At 40.2% G+C, this 24,978-nt stretch overlaps 1 protein-coding gene across 16 annotated transcripts in view; it reads right to left on the bottom strand.

Moving 5' to 3' along the window:
- The window catches only part of ARID1B (AT-rich interaction domain 1B), a 446,992-nt gene that overhangs the window by 181,646 nt on the left and 240,368 nt on the right, over positions 1-24,978 (bottom strand). For 11 of the 16 annotated variants that reach the window (XM_090041894.1, XM_090041757.1, XM_090041776.1 and 8 more), the window contains one exon: positions 20,769-20,810. The exons of the other annotated variants lie outside the window; for them this stretch is intronic. In XM_090041894.1, coding sequence (XP_089898020.1) covers positions 20,769-20,810 — 42 coding nt within the window. The remainder of the gene's footprint in view (positions 1-20,768; positions 20,811-24,978) is intronic. 16 annotated transcript variants of the gene reach the window in all.

Here is a 24,978-nt window from a genome sequence, read left to right as displayed (position 1 = left end):
AATTACCATATAACCAAATAATAAAATATAATTGATGGAGATGGGGAAAGAATGTGCAAAAGGAGGGGGGGGCAGCAGTAAAGCTGGAGAAAGAATCCAGGAAATAAGAAGATATAATTAGGATAAATCCTTTGGAAAAGTTTAAAATTGTAAGCTTCACCCAGTAGCTAACAAAAATCATACCCTGGTGCATTAATCTTTTATGGCTGTAGTTTGTTATTTCAGATTTACATTTTGTCAAAGTTAACTATGGCTTACCCCAAAACAGGCTGAAAGGATATGTTTAGAATACATTAGCCCTCTAAACATAAAACAGAATTCACACACAAATCTCAAGTCTAACTACTGAACCTCAATCAGAAATGCTTTTTTCTATGTTATATGTTTACCTAATACACATTAGCGGCTATAAAATTGCCACGACAGCTGCAATAGAAAAAAAAAAATCAGACAAATAATACATTGTAGACTTTAGTGATTGCATAAGGACTGCTATTGTTGAAATTCAGTAGTTTCTAACCTAACAATCCCTTCTGGTTTTCTGGAAAGTTTACCTTTTAGACTACCAATCTGCATTCTCTGCCCAAAAATGATTTTTTTCCAGAAAGTTGGGGCAAACCTCTTCAGTCTTCTGATCTGGGTAGATAGGGGGACAGAGGAAGGGGCACACAATTGCTCATTTAAACCAATTCCAACTACCTTTTTTTCTTTGCTGCAGACATGCAATAGAAAAACAGCCAAGTCTTTGGATTTCAAAAACACAATGGGCATATTTCTCATTTAAGATTAGGAATCCTGTTTAATCAAAACCATCTTTTTCAAACCAAGCAAAGGTATGACCACTGTGTACTGAACATATATACCTTATGATTTTTTCCAGTACTCCCCAAATTGTTCTATGTACTGTCTAAACAAAGGAAGAATTTGGAGAATTTCTTTTAATGTACACTAAGGACCTAACTTTCACTCTCATTGAAATCAATTCTATAGCACAGTAATGTTATTCTACCATTAGTTTTAATGATTTCATGATCTGCTACTCACTGACATATGTGCTGCAGATGCTCAACCAACTAAACAGCCAGTTCTGCCACCCTTGCTCATATGGAGTTTATCTTATTCACATGAGATGGTACAACTAAATTCAAAGTGGTTCTTCCCATAACTATTTTTCACTGTGAGGAAAGGGTGGCAGAATCAAACCCAATGGGTCTATGGTGACAAAGGTATTTAAGACACACACTGAACACCTATTTAGGAGTTGGGTACCTAAGTACTTTTTTGAATGCCAGCCCAAGTATTCACTGGTGGATTCAAGAAAGGCTGACATGCCTGGGGTAAATCTTGTGGAATGCCTGTAGAACAAACAGTTGACAAACCAAACAGTTGTACAGAATAAGAAAGAACATAATTTTTCTTTTCATTTTCCCCCTTACTTCTTAAAACAAAGAAAATAATTAGGAACTAAATGCATGGTACAAGGCAAAAAAATACCAAGGCCAAATAGCTAAAAAACAGAAAACCCTACAGGAACCGCAGGAATTAAGAATGAATGGAATGCAATATAGCAATGAAAATGTGGACAGTGTTCAGTATATATATTGTTCTGTATTCTGGTGATTCTATTTCAAATTTGTTGCAAACTACTGTTTGCATCATAAATGGTGAAATTCACAACAGCATGGAAAAATCTGTACCGTCCACTGGCCTGTAGGGGATGAGAATGGAGCATGTGGAGCAGCAATACAAAGTTTCTCTGTCCCCTTTTTTTTACCTCCATGGCTTTGAATACAATAGTACTGAAAAGACAAGGCGCAATAATTGCATTTATCCTGATAATATTCAGTGACCTCAAAATCCTGGTTAGGAGCTGTGCTGCCTGACTGTAGGTTTGAGTGGCAGAGACTCATGTTGCCCATACAAAACTTCAGTAACAGAGGCTTATATATGGGACCAGGAGCACAAACTTCACTGAGGGCTTAGACAGATTTTACTTGTGTCACACACTATCTACTGTTTTAGTGTGACAAAAAGCCTGAGGTCACTTGTTGAAGCTTTTGTCCCAATTAAAGAAATGGCCAATCTGGCCCCCAAAAGGTGGACCTGCAACAAATGTAATGTGTATTCCTGTCCACCACAACCCCGTAAATCCATACTCTCCCTCTACACATTCAAAGGGTAGGGAAGGAAGGAGCTCCCTGAACATGCATGCAGCAGTGAGCCGTCAGGGAACCCAGAGCAAAGGGAGGGGGGTAGGATGGCATGGAGGAGGACCCTGTCAGTGCAGTGCAGCCAGCACAGTTCCAGCTCTGCTATCCATGAGGCTAACCCCAGCCTGGTGTTCAGGCCCTGCCCACAATCAGAACATGGGCAAGAGCCTGCATTCTGGCTACAGGGCCTTTGGAACAGACCTATGGAAACGACTAAGGGTGCACCAATAGAGATTTTTTGGGCCAATACTGATGGCCGATTTTCAGTTAGCTGTATCAACCGATACTGATCCAATATGCAGCCCAGCAGCGTCCAGCTGGTAAGTCTGTTGGGGGGGGGGGGGAGGAGGGGGCATGGGGAAAGGCATGGAGCGCAGATCGAAGCTTCTGGGGTGAAGGCTGGGATACAGCTGGGGCAAGCGGTACACAGTCAGGACAGTGCGTGCAACTGAGCTGTGTGCGGGGGAGGGGGGTGACTCTCACTACTACGTGCACCCTGGAAGGGCATGGGGGGGCCAAGGCACCATTGTGCTCTTCCCAGCAGGGGGATGGGCCAGGCTGTGCTAGGGACAGGTGACACTGGCTCTGGGAGGGGGGCTACAGCCACTCCAAAATTTGTCACAGGCCCCTCTCTGTGCCACCACTGCCCACCCCAAGCGCAGCCCAGCCCTGGCCCCCACTGGGAAGAGCCAAGCGCCGCCCCTTGCCCCAGGAGCAGCCTGCCCTCACCCTGAGGGCAGATCCAGGGGCACACACCCCCATGACCTCCTGGGGTGCATGTAGAGGAGAAAGCCGCCCCCCTACATGCCCTCTGGACAAACTGTTCGTGGCTCTGTCCCACATTCTGCCCCAGCTGTGCAGTGCCTGCCCCTTCCCCAGCCCCACTCCCTCCCAAGCCCCTTCCCTTACAACAGACTTACCAGCCAGACCCTGCTACTTTCCATGCTGTGGGACTGTGCTCCTGGCCACCTGTGTGCTGCACTGAAGCTGCACGCATGCACGGGGGATTTATCAGCAACATCATCAGCCACATACGCCAAAAAAAGCCAACGGCCGACGCAGTCAATTTTCCTTATATTGGTGCCGATCTGATATGGGAACGAGGTTTTGGTGCACCTTTAGAAACAACATTGGTCCCTGTCTCTGTAAGGTACACAGTAGCTACCAGAGCTGCCACCGGCTCCATGGGAGCTATTCTTTTCATGGGGCTGTAGCAACTCTTGTTGCCACTGCCCCTGAAGGAACAGATAGTTCTCCCATGAAGATGAGGGTGCACAAAACATGCCTCCTCCTACAAGCCTGCCACTGTGGGTTCTGCTTGATAGCCTTGGTTACTGCCCTGGAAACAGGACCAATTCTAGGGCAGCAGCAATGGCTGCAAGCGCAGTCCTGGTTTGCTCACAATGGGGAGGGGAAGAGAATATGCACTCTTGCTCCTGGGAGTAGCGAGGGGAAGGGGCAGGGAGTCTCACTCCTGCAGCTGTCTTCACTGTGGCACCAGCTTGACACAGCCTGTCTGCCATAAGGGAGGAGTGAGGGGAGGGAAAGAGGGAAGGCACCTAAAGACCAGGCCCCTATAGCCCCCGGGCTGGAGAGTTTGCCTTTATGGCAACTTCCCTGCACTCCAGCCTGGGGACTCCGCATGTGTGCCAGTCTATAACACTCTATTTTGTATTTTGCTGCACTACAAAAAATAACATTTGCCTAAGCCCTTACAAAAAATACAGGGTGTGTAACATGGTCCAGATAAGGACTGTGTTAGAATCTATTGATCGTGCAACTCAAAGTCCATACTAATTAAGGATTTCCCAACCCACAAGTAATTCTGTATTACTGACGGAATTTTAATAAATAAGGAGAAACAGTTTCCAAAAATTTGAGAGAGAAAATGTGTAGAGGTGATTTAAATTCACCTACAGCATGGGTGTCAAACATATGGCCCACAGACTAGATCTGGCCTGAGAAGTTGCTTCATCTGACCTGTGTGGCTAATGAAAGTTGGAGGCATGGCCCACAGGGGATATAGCTTGCTGCATAATCTGGAGCCCCGGGGCTCTGGTGAACATGGCCCTCAGTGGCAGATGGGTAAGTATGGGTTGTGCAAAACAGCTCTTGGTTGCCCTGCAGCCTGCAGCCTCCTGGTTCACTGCTACTTGCAGTGCCTCTGCCACACCAAGTGAAAGCCTGGCATGTGACTGCTTGCCCCACCACCACCATAGTGGCTGTAGTTGTTGCCACTGCCACTGCAATGGCTGCAGCTACTACCCTGTGCTGCGGACCATATCCAGCCAACAAGAGACCCCATGATCCGAAACAAGCACAGGGCGCCAGGTGAGTTTGACACCCCTGATGGACAGCATGTGTTTTTAGTTTACATACTCCTACAGACATCTGTGCATGACAGAGTTTACACAATAAGAAGTTAACACCAGATCAGAATGGCATTGGAGAAAGAAGGGAGAAAAGGGGGAGTAAATAATAAACAGGGGGTGCACTGATAAATATTTTTTTGGCTGATACCAATGGCCAATTATTAATCTATCTGCTGATACTGATCTGATAGCTGACATTCAGCCCAGCAGCCTGGAGAGCAGCGTCCCACTGGTAAGTCTGTGGAAGGGGAAAGGGCATAAGGGGGGCAGATCAAGGCGCCCATGGTGAGGGAGTGGCACTGCTGCCTGGATAGCTGCTGCCCAGGCGGAGTGGGGCATGGGACAGAGCTGCAGGTGGCTTGTCCAGGGGACACAGAGGGGTAGAGGCACAGGGTGGGGCAGCTCCCCACTGCTGTGTGCACCCCTGGGGGAGGCATGAGGGGCATGTGCCCCCTGGATTTCTGCACAGGGTGAGGGCAGGCTGGCCACTGCAAACTCAGGGCCAGGGGCTGTGCCAGCCTCCTCCGGGTGGGGAGGGGGGCAGGATGGCTGGGCCAGGGCTGCGTTTGGGGTTGGTGAGGGTATGGAAGGTGGCAGCAGTGCTGGAAGGGGTGACTACAGAGAATTTTGGGGTGGCTGTAGCCCACCCTTTAGCCACCCTTCCCAGCACCACCCTTGCCTAAGCCCCCCAACCTGGAAGAGACTGGTGCTACCCCTGGCCCTGAGCCCACAGTGGGCAGCCCACCCTCAACCTGCGTACAAACCCAGGGGGCACATACCCCCCCATGCCTCCCCTGGGGTGTGTACAGCAGTGGGGAGCTCCCCCCCTGCACGAGCTGCCCACAGCTGTCCTGTGCCCCGCCCTGCCCTGGCTGGGGAGCTCCCTCACTGTGGGGGGTCTTGATCTGCCCTCCCATGCCCCTTCCCTTCTCCACACTCCTTCTCCCTCCCAGACTTACTGGCTAGATGCTGGTTTTCAAGCTGCCAGGCTGCATTCCTTGGTGTGTGCACGCTGTGGCTGCGCATACGGCATTTATTGGTGACATTATCAGCTACACTGGCCAAAAAAAGCTGATTGCTGATGTCAATTTTTCTCTTATCGGTGCCAATCCAATACGGACCAATATATCTAATAATAAAACATCTAAAAAAAACTTTATGCATTGAGTAGGTTTAATACACAGCCTTAACATAAAGCTTTAGTAAAACATTACAAGACAAACTTCATTACTAAAACAGTATCTGTAAAAAATCTTCACATATTTTTATATTAGCCAAAAGAAAATGGTTAAAATTAATCTCTAAAAATACTGGGGAGTTGGTAATGTATTAATTGTTATTTATTAATATTCATAACCATGCCAACTGCCCCTTTTCTCACATCTTCAGTAAAAGGGGACTAATGTTTAATCATCTACAGCTGCAGGAACTTTTTAGGAAATGTTAAATAAAGAAATAAGACTCGTGCAATTCTAGGTCTGCATTATCCTTTTCTGTTCTTCAATCAGTTGCATCAGATGGCAATCTCCAATGTACAGTTTTATGTTATTTGAACAATTTGATACTGCACTGACACATGCAAGCATGCTAACAGATTTTTCAAATTACACAGCAATCTACCGTGTGAATATGAGATTAGTTATTAAGCTAAATAGACATTAAGAAGGATGACTAAAAATATGATGGCAGAAATTGTGCCTAAATGGTATCATAAAATAGAGAGGGGTTGGAAAAGGGAAGTGGACTGCAGTCATATACCAAACTGGGCAGGTTTCTAGACATATTATCTGGCAGTTTCTTTTAATCTGCGTCAGTAGTTCCCCCTGACGTTCTACAGCAATCAATAATTTGAGTGGGCATGAAATACAGAACTTCTCACAGCTTAGATCAACATAGGATATAGAATTAAGCAGTAACATATTTCTTTATATAATATCACCAAAATTATCATCAACCTGGTGCTCATATAGCGGTCTATGGTAAATAAGGCCATTGGCAGGGAAGTAAGTAGGTAGGTAGAAAGTAATACATGGATGTAAACCACCACCAAGCAGATTTAATTTTTCCTTTGTTAGTTCATCTGGTATCTTTCTACAAAGAATTAAAATGTACTCAACATTATAACATTGGTTCCTCTTGATGAGGAAAACAATATTTTGATGGGTTTTAAAATGGCTGCAATCTGCACACCCTCACACCTGCTGATTTCATGCCCTGCCTCTTCCCGTCAATGCCCATTCTGAGGTCCCCTCCTGAGGAAATCTCATTTATCAAAATTCTGTTAGCGTAAGGGGAAGGGCTCTGCTGAGCTGAGCCATGGCCTTCATTAAACATGCAGAACATAAACTGCTGACACAAAGCGATAGTCAACTTGCAGCACAGCAGAGGAGAAAAAAAGAGCAAAGAGGCAGAAAAGAATGGAAGGGTGGTGATTTGGGAACAGATGCCACAATTCAGCAAAGTATTTAAGTGCATGCTTAAGTCCTGTGAAGTCAAATGTATTTAATCATGTACCTAAAGTTAAGCATGTGCTTATGTGCTTTGCTGAAAAGGAAGGGATTGTTAAATTGTGGCTAGAAAAACATACTCTTTTCCAGTTTCAGGGCACGCATGGCATGTTCTCTGGACCACTGCCCTATGAGAAAGAGTAAGAGAAAGAAAGAGATAGAGAAAGAATTAAAAAATAGGGGTTCCAAATAAATTAACCTAATCATTATGCTTAATTATGTTTAAAAGACTGGTTGACACCAGGTAGGCTCTATTGGAGGGAAAACTGCAGTTCGCATTATGGTGAACAAACTTCAATAGGGCACCAGAGGAGGGCACTCTTGAAAGAGAAGGAAGGAAAATGTGTAGGGTTGGAGGGAGGGGATCATGAAACAGAAATATATTAAAAATCTACCGTAGGCCTATGGGGGAGCAAAGTGGCTTTTTAAATTTTCACTTCAGCTACTGTTCTTAAATGTTTTTTTTATTCAAAGACAGCTGTGTAACACTGCCTACAGTAGCAACTTGAATTTAATAGGCACGAAGCAGAAGGTGTACACATTTTCCTCTGATCACAAGGAACAAGCACTTAGCTGTGAGAGAGATCCACAATGAGTCACTGCAGGGAAGAATCAAATACATCACAGGTACATGCAAGCCTTTTTATTATTATCGTACCAACTGAAAAAACCATGTTATAACTTAAAGCCTTAGAAAAAAAATCTATCCTAAACCAACCAGCTCCTTACACCTATCAAACTATACACAGTATTATATCATAGAAGCGCATTCACACAATTCTAGTAGAGGTTGAAGAAGGTGGGGAGGAGAGGGAGGGGAAGGTCAGCATTTCCTTTATAAACTCCTATTTTTAGGAGTTTATAAGAGGTTTAAACATTTATGCCAAGCTGGAACTGGCGTATGCAGTCTCAGCACTGAGGTGAATTACTTTCCATTGAATTCAAAACATCAGCTGAAAGATATTTCAGTAGTACGTATCTACAAAATAATACAGTTTTTACATTTTTGGTTCTTTTGACATCTTTCAAAATAACCCTCTAATGTGAACATGAAATGAAAAACACACTCATATTAATGAAGGGACAGATTCTACCAGCCTCTCTCACACCAGTTTCACTTTAATCCATATCATGTCACTATGGAAAATGAGTACAGACCTCAAAATCTGGCCTCAGTAATTTTAGCCTCTAAAGTAATATAATCTGTCTTGCATCTCACAGTCCTGTGCCCATCCTTTTGCATATTTTGGGTAGAAAAGAACAAACTTACATGCGACTGCTGTGCATACATTTCCCAGAAGGAATTTTAGTGTGTATTTTTAATACAAATTGTATGTCTATTGATTGTATATCAATTTTCACATGAACATGGAAAGGCTCTAAACGCTTATGAGTCACTATGTAGTGAGTGATTTTTCTTAACTAACCTAGTACAATAGATAGGAGGGTTAAAAGTGGAATTGCAGGTGAATCTAAATTTTCTCTGTAGCTTTAGAACAAGCTCACTATTTTCTCTAGTTACCCTATGCCACTCAGTACAGTATCTAGGTCACAGTTTGCATTTTTAATATGCTCATCTGGTTTCCCCTTGCCCACTGTATCAAGTTTAAACATTGAGTTCTCACCTTCAAGACCCCTGCACCACCCTATCAAAGCTAGCTGCAGGATCTTCTGGTATCATTCAACCCTTAGCTCTGCCTATGGTGAGAGTTGCAATTTCTTCTTAATTGCCTCCTCTTGTTTGTCTTCACACCTTTCTCCATCATGCCCCAGTCCATAGAAGGACTCCCCAGTCCCAGCATGCATTCCAACCCCTCCTTCCATACCCCTTCCTGTGGGACCAACAATAAAAAAAGAGATACTTATAAAGAAAACTTTAAGTGAAGTAACCCCTTGTTTTGCTGCTTAAGTTTTTTTTTTTTTTTCAGGGCAGTGGCTTTGCTCACATAATTATTGATGCATTCAGTACTGTAAAACTTCTTCATAGAAGCATGCAGTTTATATTATTTTGAACCTAACATATTTGGCTGAAGTTCGCTCTAGGAGCACTGGTTTACCTTCATTTTTGGCAAAAAAAAGCAAGCTGGAAAATTTCTCCAAGCACAATTAAAAAAATAGATATAAATATTGTAACTCTCTCTCTTTTACAGGGGTTTCTAAAGTATATATCACTATATCAATACACAGACTTCACACAAGAATGAATGATGTAAAGCCATTTTTGATTATAGATTACATTATTTATAATGTAACTGGTACAACTGCCATGACACCAGGACATGCCTATAAGTGAGTTGCACAAAGGGCTTGTAGAGATTCAAATAGATCTTGATACAAAAATTTGTCTGGCAGAATGGAAAAAGACAGACACACACAAAACATCTCCACCTACCTATCTGTGCAATACTAATTGTTGTTTTTCAAATTCCACTTTTGGCAGTTTTTTTTTACTAGCATAGCCTCTAAACTTCCAGTTTTTTTCTTCCACTAATATCACAACAAAACCATGCAATTCACAGTCCAACAGTCAAACTTACAAGAGGATTGTTTTAACTAACAAAACAATACAAACAATTAGATCAAAACTATGTGCTCTTTTCATTACCTTTTTAGAAGACAAGAGGCACCAAAATAAAACATTTTAGTTTTTTTAGTCCAATCATATATAATTAACTGGCCATAAAGAAAACTAATTTATGATTCTATGGAACTGATCTTGCTCAGAACATTTCAGTGTAATTCTACCTCAATAAAAATCTCTATCAGAATCCCAATTCAGTACAAACTTTTGTCTTACAAGAAGAACTTCATACTGAGTGAACAATTCAGTAAGCAAGGTTGTGGAGTTGCATGATTTTCTTGCAATAAAAACAAATTTGAATATTAAACAATATGTTATTTATTTCTTCCTCTTTGAAAACCACAGTGGCATGTTTGCAGTAGCAAAAAAAAGATTTGCTGCTATCACAGTGCTAAGACACTGCACACCTGACGCACGTCTCAAAAAAAGGCTAGCTAAAAATCCTAAATAATTTTTGTTCATTTAAAAAAATATTTTTCACAACTGTCTTTGCAAGTCCTAAAAATTTTGAGCTTATGACTCCATTTTTACTAGCTCATCCTGCAATGGCTGTGAACAGCCAATGAGCACATTTTTTTTGTCCACATGTTGGGTTTTGAGGTTTTGTTTTTTTTTTAAAGCAAAACAAACAAATAACTTGAGTTGGGATGGGGAGCATGAAATATTTTTAAGTTACAGTGTTAATAATAAATTCATTCCTGCAACAAGATGAGGTTTGCTGCTTCAGGGAGCAGTTGTCATCACACACCAGTTATGCAATCCAATACAATTTACAGAACGAAACAAGTAACTTGTCTAACCTGCTCTACCCCCAGCTAAGAAAGAACAGAATACGAAGTAGCCTACTTTGCAAATACTGTTTTTTTTCTCCTCACCCCTAAGCACTAAAACCACATGCTCCAACAGTTATTTAAAAATTACTGGTATTTAAAAAGCAGACATTATACTCCAATAGTAAAATAGGTTCTCTATAAAATTGAATCAGTGTAAATTTAATTGGCCACACAGACTGTAAATGGCCCACAGTATCACAGGTACACTGCACTGGTTAGGTATCAACAGACAGGAGTTCAAATGGAAACAAGGGCCCTGTTATAAGCTAAACGTAAGCAACCAGTTTGGAGACATTAGATTGAAAAACGTAAAGATGCCACAAACAAAAAATGATGTACAGAGGTAAATGACAACACCACACAGACTAAGTATTGTTTTTGTAGCTGGACTGTGAAGGTTTATATGAAATGGTGCCTGCACAGGGGACAAATGTGCCCATGCTAAAAGAATATCAAACCTTTATGCCTTCCTGATGTCTCAGCCGAGTCTGAAGGCTAAACTCCTTTTTACACTAGAGACAGCCTCTTCAAATCAGGAATGAGGCACACCAGCAAACTACTGTTTCCTGTGATATTACTATACTGTGGATAAAAAACTACAATATCTAGTGCTAGTCACCTGGCAACTGTCACAGCACCAAAAATTCAGTAGCACAGTTATAAAACAGCAACCAAAAATGCTAAATATATTTACCAGCTGCTATTTATTAACAATCTCTAAACAGCTGTTTTGAACTAAACATAAAATAGGTGTTTTATTCCCTAAGTTTCTACCAAGATATTCTCATATAACGCTCATTAAAGACTGTGGGAGTTGTAAACATGAACCAGAGAGCAAAGTTTGGTGCTGTCTCTCATTAACAGTATAAAGAAACAAACAAACAAACTGTACAGTATCCGAGGTGGAGTTTGGTAATTTTTATATTCCTGTTTGTAACCCTAATCTCCCCACCACCACCCCAACACAGCACAGTTTGGGGAATTAAACAGAATGCTGGAAGTTGAGGTAGCAGCCTCATTAGTCTGAAGTTAGACAGAAGGCATGGAAAGGTGGCATCTTACAGACTAACTCATTCAGAGGCATGAACTTTCATCTTACTTCACTGCACATGTTATTCATTGCTATTCATTATCTGCCTGACAGTGAACAAATAATTTTGAGATCATTTTTACAATATTATAAGTATAATTTGGTCATCTTTGTCCCCAGAGGTTTCTGTGGGATTTTCAAAACTCATGGTAACATACACGTCTGCTGCGTTGTCTGTGTAAGGACTGCAAGACAAAGGATCTCAGATTTCACAGAGAAGATGAAGACTATTACACATTTGAAACACCCGTTATTTGGCTTCTAGTAAGGAGTCTCTCAGGACAAAGGAAATTAAGATGTCAAGTATCATGAGAGATGGTCTGCTTTGTGTTGCTGCAATCCCACACAGGACATCATCACAGTAGTAAATCAACAGTTTCCCCTAAACTCCAAGATAAGCATCTTTGGGCCTACTAATCAGGGGGCTACAATGCTGAATACCATCAACTTTTGGCTGCAGAAAATGGGAGGGGAAGAGCCAGTGATTACTACGCTGCTTGTATAGTCTGTACTGACACCTGTTAATAGTATTTTGTTTTTCTCATCCTAAGCATGACCATCTGATACTTATAGATTTGTTTTTTCTTTTCCCCTTCATGATTAGCAGGGACCCTAGTTTTCCATGCAGGAAAAAAAGCAGAAATTCTGTTTAAAACTCACAAAAATCTGTTTTTCAAGGACTTACTGAAAGAATGGCAGCGTCCCGCAGCAAGTGGCACCATTTCTGTTCTCATTTATTTTTGCAATGGTGTTTGCCTCTCAGCCAATCAGCAGCACCCACCCACCCACTGCTGATTGGCCGAGGGGCAAAAATCACAGCAAAAATATAAAAAAGGGAGAAGAAATAGCACCGCTTGCTGTGGGACACCACCATGCTTTTGGTAGGTCGTAGAAAAACGTAGATTTTATGGTTTTCCATGGTGAGTGGAAAACTAGGATCCCGGATGATCACCAGTGAGAGTTGCCCGGGTGCAACTCCATGGGTACGATAAGCCACTGAGGCCCTGCATTCAGCCCAGCTATTTTGTCCATTTTCACTATCTTCCAGTGGAGACCTAAGGTGCTCTGCAGATAGTCTGATGGAGGCAGGGACAGAGGGAGGGGGGAGAATGTGAAGAAAGGGGAAGGGAAGGCGAAGGGGAGGAAGGGATAAAGGGCTAGACAAATAAGATGATCACTAAGCAATGATGGGACATGGATTGTAGTTAATGTTGTGCTGTGAGTGGAGAGGAATCAATGAACATGCATCTGTCTATGTTTCTTAGCTATTTTAAAACTGAGGATCGTGATAGACTATTCTCTCTGCCTAGAGGGGACAGGACACGGTCTTATACTGCGGCAAGGGAAATTTAAGTTGGATGTTAGGAAGAACTTTTTCACAACGCGGGTGGTTAAGCACTGGAATAGACTACCTACAGTGCTTGTGGAATCTCCATCCTTTGAAGTTTTTAAGAGCAGATTAGACTAACATTCATCAAGGATGGTTTAGACAGGAGTGATCCTGCCCTGAGGAGGGAGTTAGACTAGATGACCTCCTGAGGTCCCTTTCCAGCCCTACTTTTCTATGATTTTTATATTGATGCAAGTTTGGGGAATAATAATCTCAACTAAAAACTGTCTTTAAGTTGTGCACTTGTTTTCAATTACACTTTGTCCTGAGTGGTTGTTTGGGGAAATTAGATTGGGGAGAAGTCTAAAATGAGACCACACATGCTGCTTCACGTGCTCTTGGTCTACCCTAAATAGTGTGGGAAAGGCAGCAAACCTTTTGGGGCCTCTGATCACTACTGGAAATGTTGTAAGAGTACCATCATCCTATTCCACACACCCAATTCCCATGCATCATCCACAAAACTCAGGGAATTATACGATACTAGAACACCAAACCAAAAGATTAACGCGTTTAAAAGGGAAAAGAGGCTGTGTCACCACTCAAACTGCCATTTTTATCCATGCAGACTTTTGAGACTTTAGACCGTAATTTATGTCCCTTAGTTTTTCCCTCAGTAAAGTGGAGATGATAATTAATTCTTAACAGGACAAGATGTTGCGAAGATTTGGACAATGGTATGAAAATATAACATGCTATGAGTATTATTTTAGGAAATGTTTTGAACTGCTGTTTTTAAAAGAAGGATATTTATAGGTATGCCCCCAAGGTCAAAGCAACCAATCTTACTTTGGTACCAAAGACTTCATAATGCATTTATTACAAGCACACAGAAAATATATCTACCTAGAAACTTCTGTGGCTCTCACATTTGAGTAGATAAAATGACTAATTAAAAATAAAACCCCAAACCAATACAATCCAAAATTTGCTCCCATTCAGACTAGTGCAACTCCATAGAAGTCAATGAAGAGTAATGTCAAACATCTACCCAGTCAAAATTCGACTGAATCCACAAGGTCATTTCAAATAACACCCTCTCAAGCCCAAACTCCTACAAAACAAATGCAAGTGAAAACATATTTATTCATGTTTTCTATACACTAAATACATCTGTGCACATACTGTCGTGAACCCCAAAGACAGAGCTAAATTTAAGTACTTGAAAACATCCTCCTACAGAAAGAATTAAACTGGATCTTAAGACAATTTTATTGGTCTTTCAACATGCTAGTGTTACTAGTAACCAGCAGATGGCAGAAGCAGAGGCTGTTTAAAGCCTTCAACAAAAGAAAGGCACACATTAAAAATGGAAACAATTCTTAATAGCTACTTTTCCTTCTTCATGTACTGTGCTCCTTTTCTCCTTCTTTCCAATAATTACCTCTGTGTGCCCATAAACCCAACTACAAATTTTAATATTTGTTAAATAGAAAAGCTCTTGATAACACATTTATTATTTTCTCAAATGTCATCTCTGATCCATCTCATCTACAGACTTCTATATTACAAATGTTACTAGAACAAGTATCTTACTAGATCTTCATTCACAGCAATTTTAAATCACATCTGAATACTGAATACTGAAATTATATTCTTTTGAGCCTCACAAAGCAGACTGGGAATCTAAAACACAGATTCCCTGTGCATCTAAATTCTTCCTTGGGACTTGAACTCATAGTATCTGAGACTGTGAGAGCAAATGTGCTATAGAAAATGTATTGTGGTATTCTGAGCTATTGCATTAAACCAGCACTTTGCCTGATGGAAGGAGAGTGAGACTATGTAAACTGAAGTAAAAATAGCATACTGAAAAAAATGCTGATCCCCAGTGCAAAGGTCTAGCAGGTTAGTCAATACACACATTTCACTTGGCTCTTGTAAAACTGAATATCATGTCATAGAATGAAAGTATTAAAAACTGCATGCCAACAGGATATGTAAAGAGTTATGAATAGCAGCTCTTAACAACACCGACAGTTACTAAATTATGAAGAAGGGGCACTGGTTTATGCTGTGTCACTAAACCGTAAGAATGATGGATCCATGATCAGTGCCTACAGCTGTGCTGCACGGACACAACCCATTGGAAATGTCTACCTTCTTACATCTCTTTAACAAAACTGTGTATTCACTCTGTTGAACTCTGGATCAAAGGCAAATGACTTCTCCTATGTTTTTCTCCTCATGAAGGAAATGTAAAATCAGGAACATATTAATCAAATATAATTCTCCCCAAAGCCAACAATACATTCCCAGAGCTGAAAAGGTTGAGCTAGCTCTGCATTCAAGGCCACACGAGATGCAGTTGTGTAGATAATTTTGCTTTGAACATCAGCAAACATTCCATTTACAGAATATGAAAAGCTTCCTTCCTTTTTTTCAAAAAAAAATAACACCTGCAAATCACTAATCCAGTTTCCATTTATTTCATATGTCAAATTACAATCCTAACTTAACTTCATGCACAGCAACATAATAGTAATGATTAAGCCAATTACATCACAACACAGCTTAAACGTATACACAATGGCAGGATTACAGCTCACAATCAAATTAGAGACCCCCAGATCTTGATGGAGCTCCCCTGCTGAGGGAGCATAAGCATCTCTTTTCCTATTGCACAAAGTTGTGTGCCTCTTGACATGTAGCTGCTGGACTGCCATTAACAAACTTATTTATATAAATGCTGCATTACGCAGGGATCAGTGCATCTCAGCATTAGGTATAGTAGGCGAGCTGTGCGGCTGTCTACAAATAGTGCTTATGGCACTTCGTAGGTCTATATACAGGTCAGACATGTGGATAAGGTGACCTCACCCACTTCAACTGAATACATCTTCTTTTGCACTAGATTATTGGGGTCAGAGGTAGATGTTGGGAGTAAAGGGCTGGGGGGAGAGTGAGGGAATGAAGAGGGCAACAGTAAAGAGGGTGAAGGTAGGGTCTGTCATGGATCAATCCCTTTCAGGGAAAGTTTTGCCAAACAGATGACTTGTTCAGACTCCATCCTCAAGAATCCCCAGAATCCAGTCATGTGATTTGTAACAGGGTCTTCTAAAACAGCAGTGTCAAATTAATTCCATGGGCAGGAACAAACTCTTTAGTAATGTAGCAACCAAAATTCTAGGCTGACAATTTCAAAGCTACCTAGGGGATATGGATGTCCTGAGCATCTACATTTCTAAGGACTGGAAAAAAATCACACCACTACTACTGCTGCCTTTTATTCCTTTCCATTCTTCTTTCTTTGTCTATTCCTCCTCCCTGTTTTTAGTTTTCCTTTCTTTTCTAGCAACAACTCACAATTCTATTTCATGTAGGCCTTATTGCCACCTGCTAAAATGTGCATCTGCATCCCATAAGGTACAATCAAAAGAAACTAAATTGTTATTGCTGATATTTAAGGCTTCACCGTTAGGCTTTAATGAATTAATAGCACTTGGAGAGTTTGCAAGAGATGCTAATTTCAAATAACTGAAGACTCAGGTATATTCACTGTGCCTGTTTGCCCTCACATCATGTTAAAAAGATTTTTTCTGGCAACCATAAAGGTTAGAAACTTACTAGGGGTACACTGATAGAAATTTTGGGGGCCGATACCGATAGCTGATATTTAAGGGGATATATTGGCTAATATTGATCTGATTTCTGATACAGCTGCGTGCAGCTGGTTAAGTCTGTTGTAGTGGAAGGGGAGAGGGGAGGGAAGGGGCATGGGGGGGAGCAGATCACTGCCCACAGTGGTGAAGGAGGGGGCAGGGGAGCTGCTGCCCAGCCAAGGTAGGGCATGGCGTGGGATGGAGCTGCAGCTCATTGGAGGGAAGGTAGCTGTGTGAGGTGGGTGGCAGTGCTAGGTGTAGCATTACAGGTGCAGGGGGCTACAGTGAAATCTGGGGCAGCTGCAGCCCTCCCAGTAGCTCCCTTCCCAGCGCAGAGCTGGCTCAGCCCGCAGCTGCAGCCTGGCTGCCGTGTGCATATTTGTGGGCACACGTCCCCCTCATGCCCTCCTGGGCTGTGCACAATGGTGGGAGCCACTCCCTCTCTGCTGGGCAGCACCTGTCCCTGTCCCCTCCCTTCCCTCACCACGGGGGTTGTTGATCTGCCCCCTTCCTTCACCTTCCACTACACCAGACTTAGCTGCACGCAGGTCGTCTCTGCTCCTCGCTGCCTGCATGCTGTGCTGCAGCAGTGCGCAGAGTCAGGCATTTACTGGCCAAATTATCGGCAAATTCCGGCCAATTTCCAATGCAACCAATTTTCATTATATCAGTACTGATCTGCTATCAGACCAATGTATTGGTGCGCCTCTAAAACTTGCTTTTTATAAAATGAAAGCTTAGATTCTACAGAATTGGAATGTCCCAAATACCTATAGAACAGTCATCCATCCTATCTGGACCAATAGTTTCCACACTTCCTCCTATCACATGACTATCCTCACAGAGCTCATTCTAAATATTGAAACACTAATGTTATAAAAAACTTATCTCAGACAGAAAAAGCTAACCGAAGGCATACACCACTCAAACAAACAAGCTTAGAACCTGTCCCTACATCACAATCACTTGCTTCCTCCATTCTACAAAACTATGACATAGCTGATTGCTTTTATTTTTCTCTTAGTCACTCAGAGGAAAGGTTTAATAAGCACATTATCAAAGTTATGTTTCTTAAGATGAAGGGCATGGTCAAGCAAACAGATTAGAGCAAATTATAGGGGGTGGAGTCTCACTGTGTCACCTGCTCCATGATAACTGCCCAGGCATATGTTCTTCCCCTATGGTGACTGGGCAACTATCACTGTAGCATATTCTTCTTATGCTGACTAACAAAATTCAATAATTTGGTTTTTTTTAAACACGATTGAGTCTTAATGGGCTGTCAAAAAGTCTAGGTGTGTAATACTAGGAAGACAAAAAGAAATAAAGGTACAATGAAGATTTCCTACTTAGTTCAATATATGCATTTGTTTAGCTACTGCAAAACCTAGTTATTTCTTATAAGAGAAGAATAAAATTCAACAATTTTCAAAAACTTCACTGGCCAGCATTCCAGATCCATCCTGTACTCACAACTCCAGCTCCCTATGAACACGGATTTAAAAACCAGCACATTACAACCATAATATCCTGGAAAATAATGGAAAATTCAAAGAAAATGATAATTTTATCTATTTTACTTAGTGAGAAAACTCTCAATCCTAAAAGGGGAGAGTTCAGAACAATAAACTGGAAGAGAAAATGGAACAGTCAAGCTAAAGACTCTTCTGACCCTCCTGGAATTTGCAATTAGTTTGGACCAAATAGAAAAAAAATTAAAAGCTTTTTTTTTTCTTTTGGAAAACTAAGTCTACCACCTATTTTTGTCCAAAACTACGTACAAATTTTACACCAGAAATAGATTTTTACCACATAAATTTCTACATATGCCTAACATTATCATCGCAATGCAAAAACATTTATGGTTTACTAAGGAAAAAAAAAAATCACTAATTCAAAATGCCCTCAGATTCACAGCCAACAAACCATAACTGTTGTGAAAAACAGTATTTTTAACCAACGTTCATTTTATGTGTTTCTGAAACAGAATAGAAACTATGAATTGGGCCTTTTGGCAAATTAGTTTTTTCTTTTTTTCTTCCTTTTTTAAATACCATTATTTTTTAAATCTGAAAGAAATTCACCTAAAAGGCCTTACAGTAATTGTAAGAGGAGACAAAATTTCGAAGTCAAGTGCAACGTACTCAAACATACAAAAATACACCAACCATGCATTCACATTTATTTGTGTTTCTGCATCTGAAGGTCTTTTGGTGCTCCAAGTGTGTGCAGAAAAAAAAACAAGTACATCTACAACTGAAAAACCTGGCTTTCAGACCAATTTAAATTTACAAGGACATTTGGACTAGAAAACAACCTAGGCTACGGAACAACTACTACTACTGTACTATCTCTGGTTTTAAGGCTTTTGATTTATTTTTTTCTATGATTTCTCACATTAACACAAGCTTTTGTTCACAATTTAACTTTTATTCTGTATTTATAATTATATGTAGGAATCTTGAAATACAAATCAGATTTCTTTATAACATTTCTGTCGATTCCCATTCACAGCGGCATAAAAGCTTATTTTGTTTTTATAGTATTGCTCTTCTATAAAGGGCCCTTGATATTTTTTTCACTGAGAGCCTTGAAAGAAGAAGCATTTTATTAAGCAAGGAGAAAATGGTTTAACAGACTTTCAATATAGGTACAAGAAGCACATTAAGTAAGTCAGTCGAACTTTAAGCATGCTAAACTTGACTTAAACTATTTAATTTTGGTTTTGTTTGACTCTGTTTTGGCAGTTGAATAGTCCAAGATACTCCTTTTTTAGGTAAAGACATTTCAGTAGTAAAGCTACTTTTTAGGAGAAGATAAAAGCCTCTTGGTTCTAGTATAGAAACTTAAAGGGGAAAAAATCACTTTGGTCTCTAGTAGACAACATTAGGGGTGACATTTTTATGGAATCAGAATTTTAAAATCAATAGTTTTGCAACAGAAAAGTGATTAAAATTTTTGGTGGAAAAAGGAGCTTCAAACTCTACTCTACATTAACTTGATTTGTAGACAAACTTGCAAGTTTAGACATAAAACAATAGCACAGTTTTTTCTCCTGTGGTTTAGACTGAGAGCTATTGGCTACAACAATCTTCAGTAATATTTCTGTTTACCCAGCTAGTATGAAGGATTATGGAGATGAGTTCACAAGAGCTGACCCTCCAGGTTTATTAAATATTCAATATATGCATGCTGGGTATTAAATAAAAAATGGAAAATGCTGCAGACTACCATATGTTAAATACTTCAAGTAATACTAGAGTAGCTCTATTTATTTTTTAATAATTTATTTAAATCATTTTATCAGATATCACAACACAAAAAATGCACAATGAGAGCCCAATTGTAAGTCACAGTATAAGAATACCTAAATATTTATGAAAGTGTTTCTATTTTTTTCCTTGGGTAATTTTGTTCAAGAAATTTTTTATAAACTTGAAGTTATTTAATCTTTTCTTGATTGTTTCACCTTGGTAGTAACATTACTGCTGGTTTCTCACCTATAGTGGTATCACAGCATGTGGGTCTTCAGCAGCAGGGGAACACTTCATTGTCATGATTTAGTTGACTATTCCTACAGTCCCTTCCCCCTCCCATATTCATTCTTCTCAGTTAGCTGGCTATAGCCTACACACAATCTGCCTCGTCTAAAATCATCTGATACTAGTGTTCTATAAAGAACCGTGATCAACACCATAAGGTGCTTCAGCCACTGCCTCCAAAGACAGACAAATAAGTCCTATGAAGCACCCCAACCATTTTGTAAAGTAGGCCTAAAGTGGTCTCTGAAATGCATATCCAGTTTGTCACACATACACTTAGAATTGAACGCAGAGTGATGCAGCCACTTACTGTTTGTATTGCTTCTTTCTTTGAGTGTATTATGAATAAGGGGTTGAACAAAGCGAACAACAGACTGACAGTCAGACAATGGCCACCAGTACTAAATGTTAAGATTTTTAAATAAACGTGTGGGACATGAACAAATCCAATGCTCAGGCAATTCCAATTTTAAATGCAGAACACCAGCATTCTGCTTTTCTTTCTTGGCTATGCCAACCAAGACTTGCTTAACTAGATGAAAGGAAATAACACTAAACAACCCCATGTTCCAACCTCATGACTAAGAGAAAGTTTCTGAATTGGCAGAACCTAGATAACAAAACTACATCAAACTACACACCTTGTGTCCAAATGTAGCATCCTCCGAGGCCAAGACTTCAACCTGAAAGTATAAGGAGAAAGATCATTTCAAATTTAGCCTCTATCAAAAACTGTTCCCTGAGCATAGAGTCCAGCCAGAGAAATACGCTGAACGAAGAGAAACATCTCTGGTCTACCACAAAGAAGCCTAGATAATGGGCCATGCTAAACCAACAACAGAAATTCTTAGAGGCAAAAACTCAAAAAAGCACCCTTCCACATCTGCACTAAGAAGGCTGTTTGCCTAAGGGGTACCTTATCCATGCCCCTGGCTTTTGCCAGCAGAATTTTCCAGTGTTCCACAGCTTAATGTAATACAATTGAAACACTGCTCTTCATGTGGAGTTTGTTTGAGCCACAAGGAAAACTTCCTGTGAACATCTAAAATCACTTGCCAGAGAAGCTATCTGCTAACGCAGATCAGAATGACCTGAACACCCCACTCCACTACCAGATATAATAACCACATCAACATAAAGTAGAAAAACTGTATGTGGAAACTAGACAGTTCAGTCTTACTTGCAGACTCCTGAACTGTCTTTAGCAGGGAAGATTCTTCTGAAACTGTGGAATTCAGAGAATACAAACTACTTGTGCAAAAGCTGCAACAGCAGGCCTGCCAAGTACAATAGAGGTTTGACTGCACAAGGAAGGTGGGCTATTAAGTGATCTAAAGTTGCTAAAACTCAAATTATGTATTGGTTGCCTTGTAGTTTACAAGTCTACAAGTTGGTAACCCATTAATTGGGGTGACAGAGCCACGGGAATGGAAAAACAGGCACAGTCTCTGATTTTCCATTTAAAATGTCTGCTTCTTACAACTACTTCACACTTCAGCACTTTTCATCTGAGAATCTCAGAGTGCTCTTAAAAGCTCTAATTAATTAAGCCTCACAAGACTCCTGTGAGGTAGGAAAGTGTCATCTTCCCAGTATGAAGATAGGGAAGTGAGCACAAAGAGTTAAGTCATTTGCTCGTTGGTCATGCACCAAGTCAATGGCAGAGTCAGGAAAAGAACTCAAGATTCCTGTCCCCAGACACATGCTCTAACAACTAGGAAATGCCTACTGTGGTGCTATAATCTAAATAAGTAGAATGCCTATAACTAATGTTTCTAATGTCCAGTTTAACAGAAAGAGTGAAAGATTTCAAACAAAACAAGAAAAAAAAGTCAAAATACACCCTGAAGCACAGTTCAATGCTGGAGTTATAAACCCCTGAATAAGAGGGTTTTTTTATAAATGGAAATGCTGATAAACTAACAATAATGGCAGCACTTCAATATATTTGTGACATGATCCAACAACAGAGGGTACCTACTCCCTCTGGAGATGAAAACAAAGGGGATCTACTGGAATCCAGGATGTGAAGAGAGAACGTGCCACATGTTGATATCTATGACCAGTCAGGTAAAGAACATAATCTAATAATAGTATTTATTAGCTATCTGCATAAATTTCTTAAACCTGAAAGTGCTTTTAAATATTAAACTGTCACTCCTGGCAAGTTTGATGCGCATCCAGAAAATATTTTATGGATGAGCAAACAGACACAACATTAACTTACTTGCTCGAGGCCATGCCATGTAGAGACAAACAAGCCACCTTCAGTTCTAGAAGCAGTATATCCATATTAGCAGGGTGTTGTGTCCTGGTTAACCTATCCTGTTTCTTTGCAGGGTATATTACTATTTATACCTTTCTCAGTAGGCTATATTAGCTCAGGTGGAATGCTATGCTAATATTACTATACCACTTCCAATACCAACCATAGCTTATTTGCAGATCAGAGCTAGCTTCAGACTCTGAACGGCAGGGCACTGTCCTATGTAGACATAACCTAAGTGCTATACTTAGATCTTTAATACATATTCCTCCACTGCAAAGTGATATTATCAATGGAAAACATAAAAGTTGATTCAACTTTCTCTATTTTCCTCATGGAAAAAGCCAGAGTATTAAGATATCTATTTACAAAATATCCATTTTTCACTTTTCTCTATGCAACATGGAGCCAAAGGAGGAAACAAATTGTGACAAAGAGTAAAATTGAGTTTAACATGTTATACGACCCTCTTACTCTCATTCACAGGTAGAAATACTGCCTATCCAAGGGTTCAAAACAGAATTACCGCTCCCCCACCTCAAAAAGTAGCTATCAGAGCAAACAGAGATTCCTATTACAAACATTACTGAATAGCCCTAACAATGTCTCTTCTATTTTCCCAGGAGGGATCAGAGATCCATCAGCAAGCTCTTTGATTTTGGACTTTTAAACCAGTTCTATGATATGATATTTTATTCCATATCATGGACGGTCCAAAATATCAATGTGACATTTTACTGCAATTTAGAAACACACACTATTTGGTTTATTTTTCAGCTTTTTCTACAAGGATGTATTTAAGACCTGTGTAAGCTGAGGAACTGCTGATGCTGCAAGATAAACTCTGAACAAAACTCGAGCAAGATGTAAGACCATGAGAGTTCCCCCCCATGTTTTTTTTTTTTTCCTGAAAATGCATTAAAACCTGGCCTGGGAGGAACACCCATCTAGTGGGGATGAAACGGTACTTCAATCAACACACAGATGTTCAGGTAAAAAATTAATTAATTTTATATCTCCAATATTCAAGCAAAGGGCACCTCTCTCTACATCCTCCTAAGAATACATCATCTGTTTTTAACTGAACAAAAAAGTTGATGACTGGCTTCATTATAAACTTTGAAATAACTAGCCATTAATCTAGAACTATTAACTATGTTACTATTTGTGACAGTTACACATTTGTAATTATAGTTGATTTTTCTGATTGTTATTTACAGACTTTAACATATTACTTTTCTATTTTTACAGAAAAGGGCAGAGGTCAGTGTGAATAATTCACTACCTCATTGAAGAAAAGCAGCCTTGGTTCTCAAATGAACCATTGTTGGTTTCACATGTCTTTAATAGTAGCTTCCCCCAGGCGGTCTACTGAATCCCTGCTGAATACCTCCTCTGCCTCTACTTGCCTCTGCTCCTCACTCTTCACAGTACAACCTTATAGTCAAATGACCCATATTATATTTATGAACAAAAGCGTGAAACATTGTTCAGCGGTGACTCTTCCAACTTATTTAAAGAGTTTCTAAATACTCTTTCCTTATTAACAAATACAACAAAAATACTACCAATTCCTCAAATTATTTGCCAGAACACGATTACCAGAAGTAAGAGTCAAAGCAATAACTGTCAGATACTGTAAAGCATACATGTTTGTGTACATTACATACTGTAAGCAGGTTAATGGTTTACAGCACTATTACTGAGACAGTGTTCTGGGCTATAATTGTAGAATTCTGTAATATTTCACGTTTTTTAATTAAACAAAGAAAAATTGTTCAGAAACATCTTCTATCCCTGTTGAATAATACGTGGAGCTCCCACAAGATTGAGGCAATAGTCAACATAGTTCCTTCTACCTTCAGAAATGAGACTTAATCATTTGTTTTGCTTTTAAATAAAAGATTCATACGGTTCCAAATTCTAGAGACAGTAATGCATCACAAAACACAAAAGACTTACTGTAAATCACACAAAAAATATAATTTTCAGCTCTTCAACACAAAAAACGCAAGGGCTGTGCACATAACATTAAGCACTTTTTAAAAAGGAGAGGACTTGCTCCTCAGCAGTGTGCATCATTTCTTCAGTTTTAGGCATTACATCTGTCTACTCCTAAACCAGTATATCTGAGCTAGTTTAAAATCTATTCATATAAAAGGCACAGGTTGTAGCACATTCTCTTCCTCTGAGGGAGACCCAATATAAGCAGTAACGACCACTTTGGGGATCACAAAGATTCCCAAATAACGTCCTGTTATTGGTAATATTTTGAAGGATTACTTAATCTACAGCTAGCTACTAGGAAGAAAGCTCCTAATATGCAAACAAAACAGCCCTCTCAGATCAGGACTTTCCAAACTCTATCTGATGGAGATAAACAAGTAAATGGCAGGAGAAAGATGGCTACATCACTTTGTATAAAGTGGAGTTGACTGAAGCCATTCTAGCCAGGATAAAGCACTCTGTGCAGAAACATACAGCTTCTATGGGCCACACGCTAAAATTATGCGAACTAATTTTTCCCAGCAGGCTGCAGATTGGCCACTCTACTGTCATCCTCTGGAGAATTAAACTACAGCACT

Source organism: Crocodylus siamensis, chromosome 1, assembly GCF_052110815.1.
Source record: "Crocodylus siamensis isolate JL-2025a chromosome 1, ASM5211081v1, whole genome shotgun sequence".
NCBI classification, from domain to species: domain Eukaryota; kingdom Metazoa; phylum Chordata; order Crocodylia; family Crocodylidae; genus Crocodylus; species Crocodylus siamensis.
Note: the sequence above shows the minus strand (reverse complement) of the source record. Positions and strands in the feature narration are given on the sequence as shown.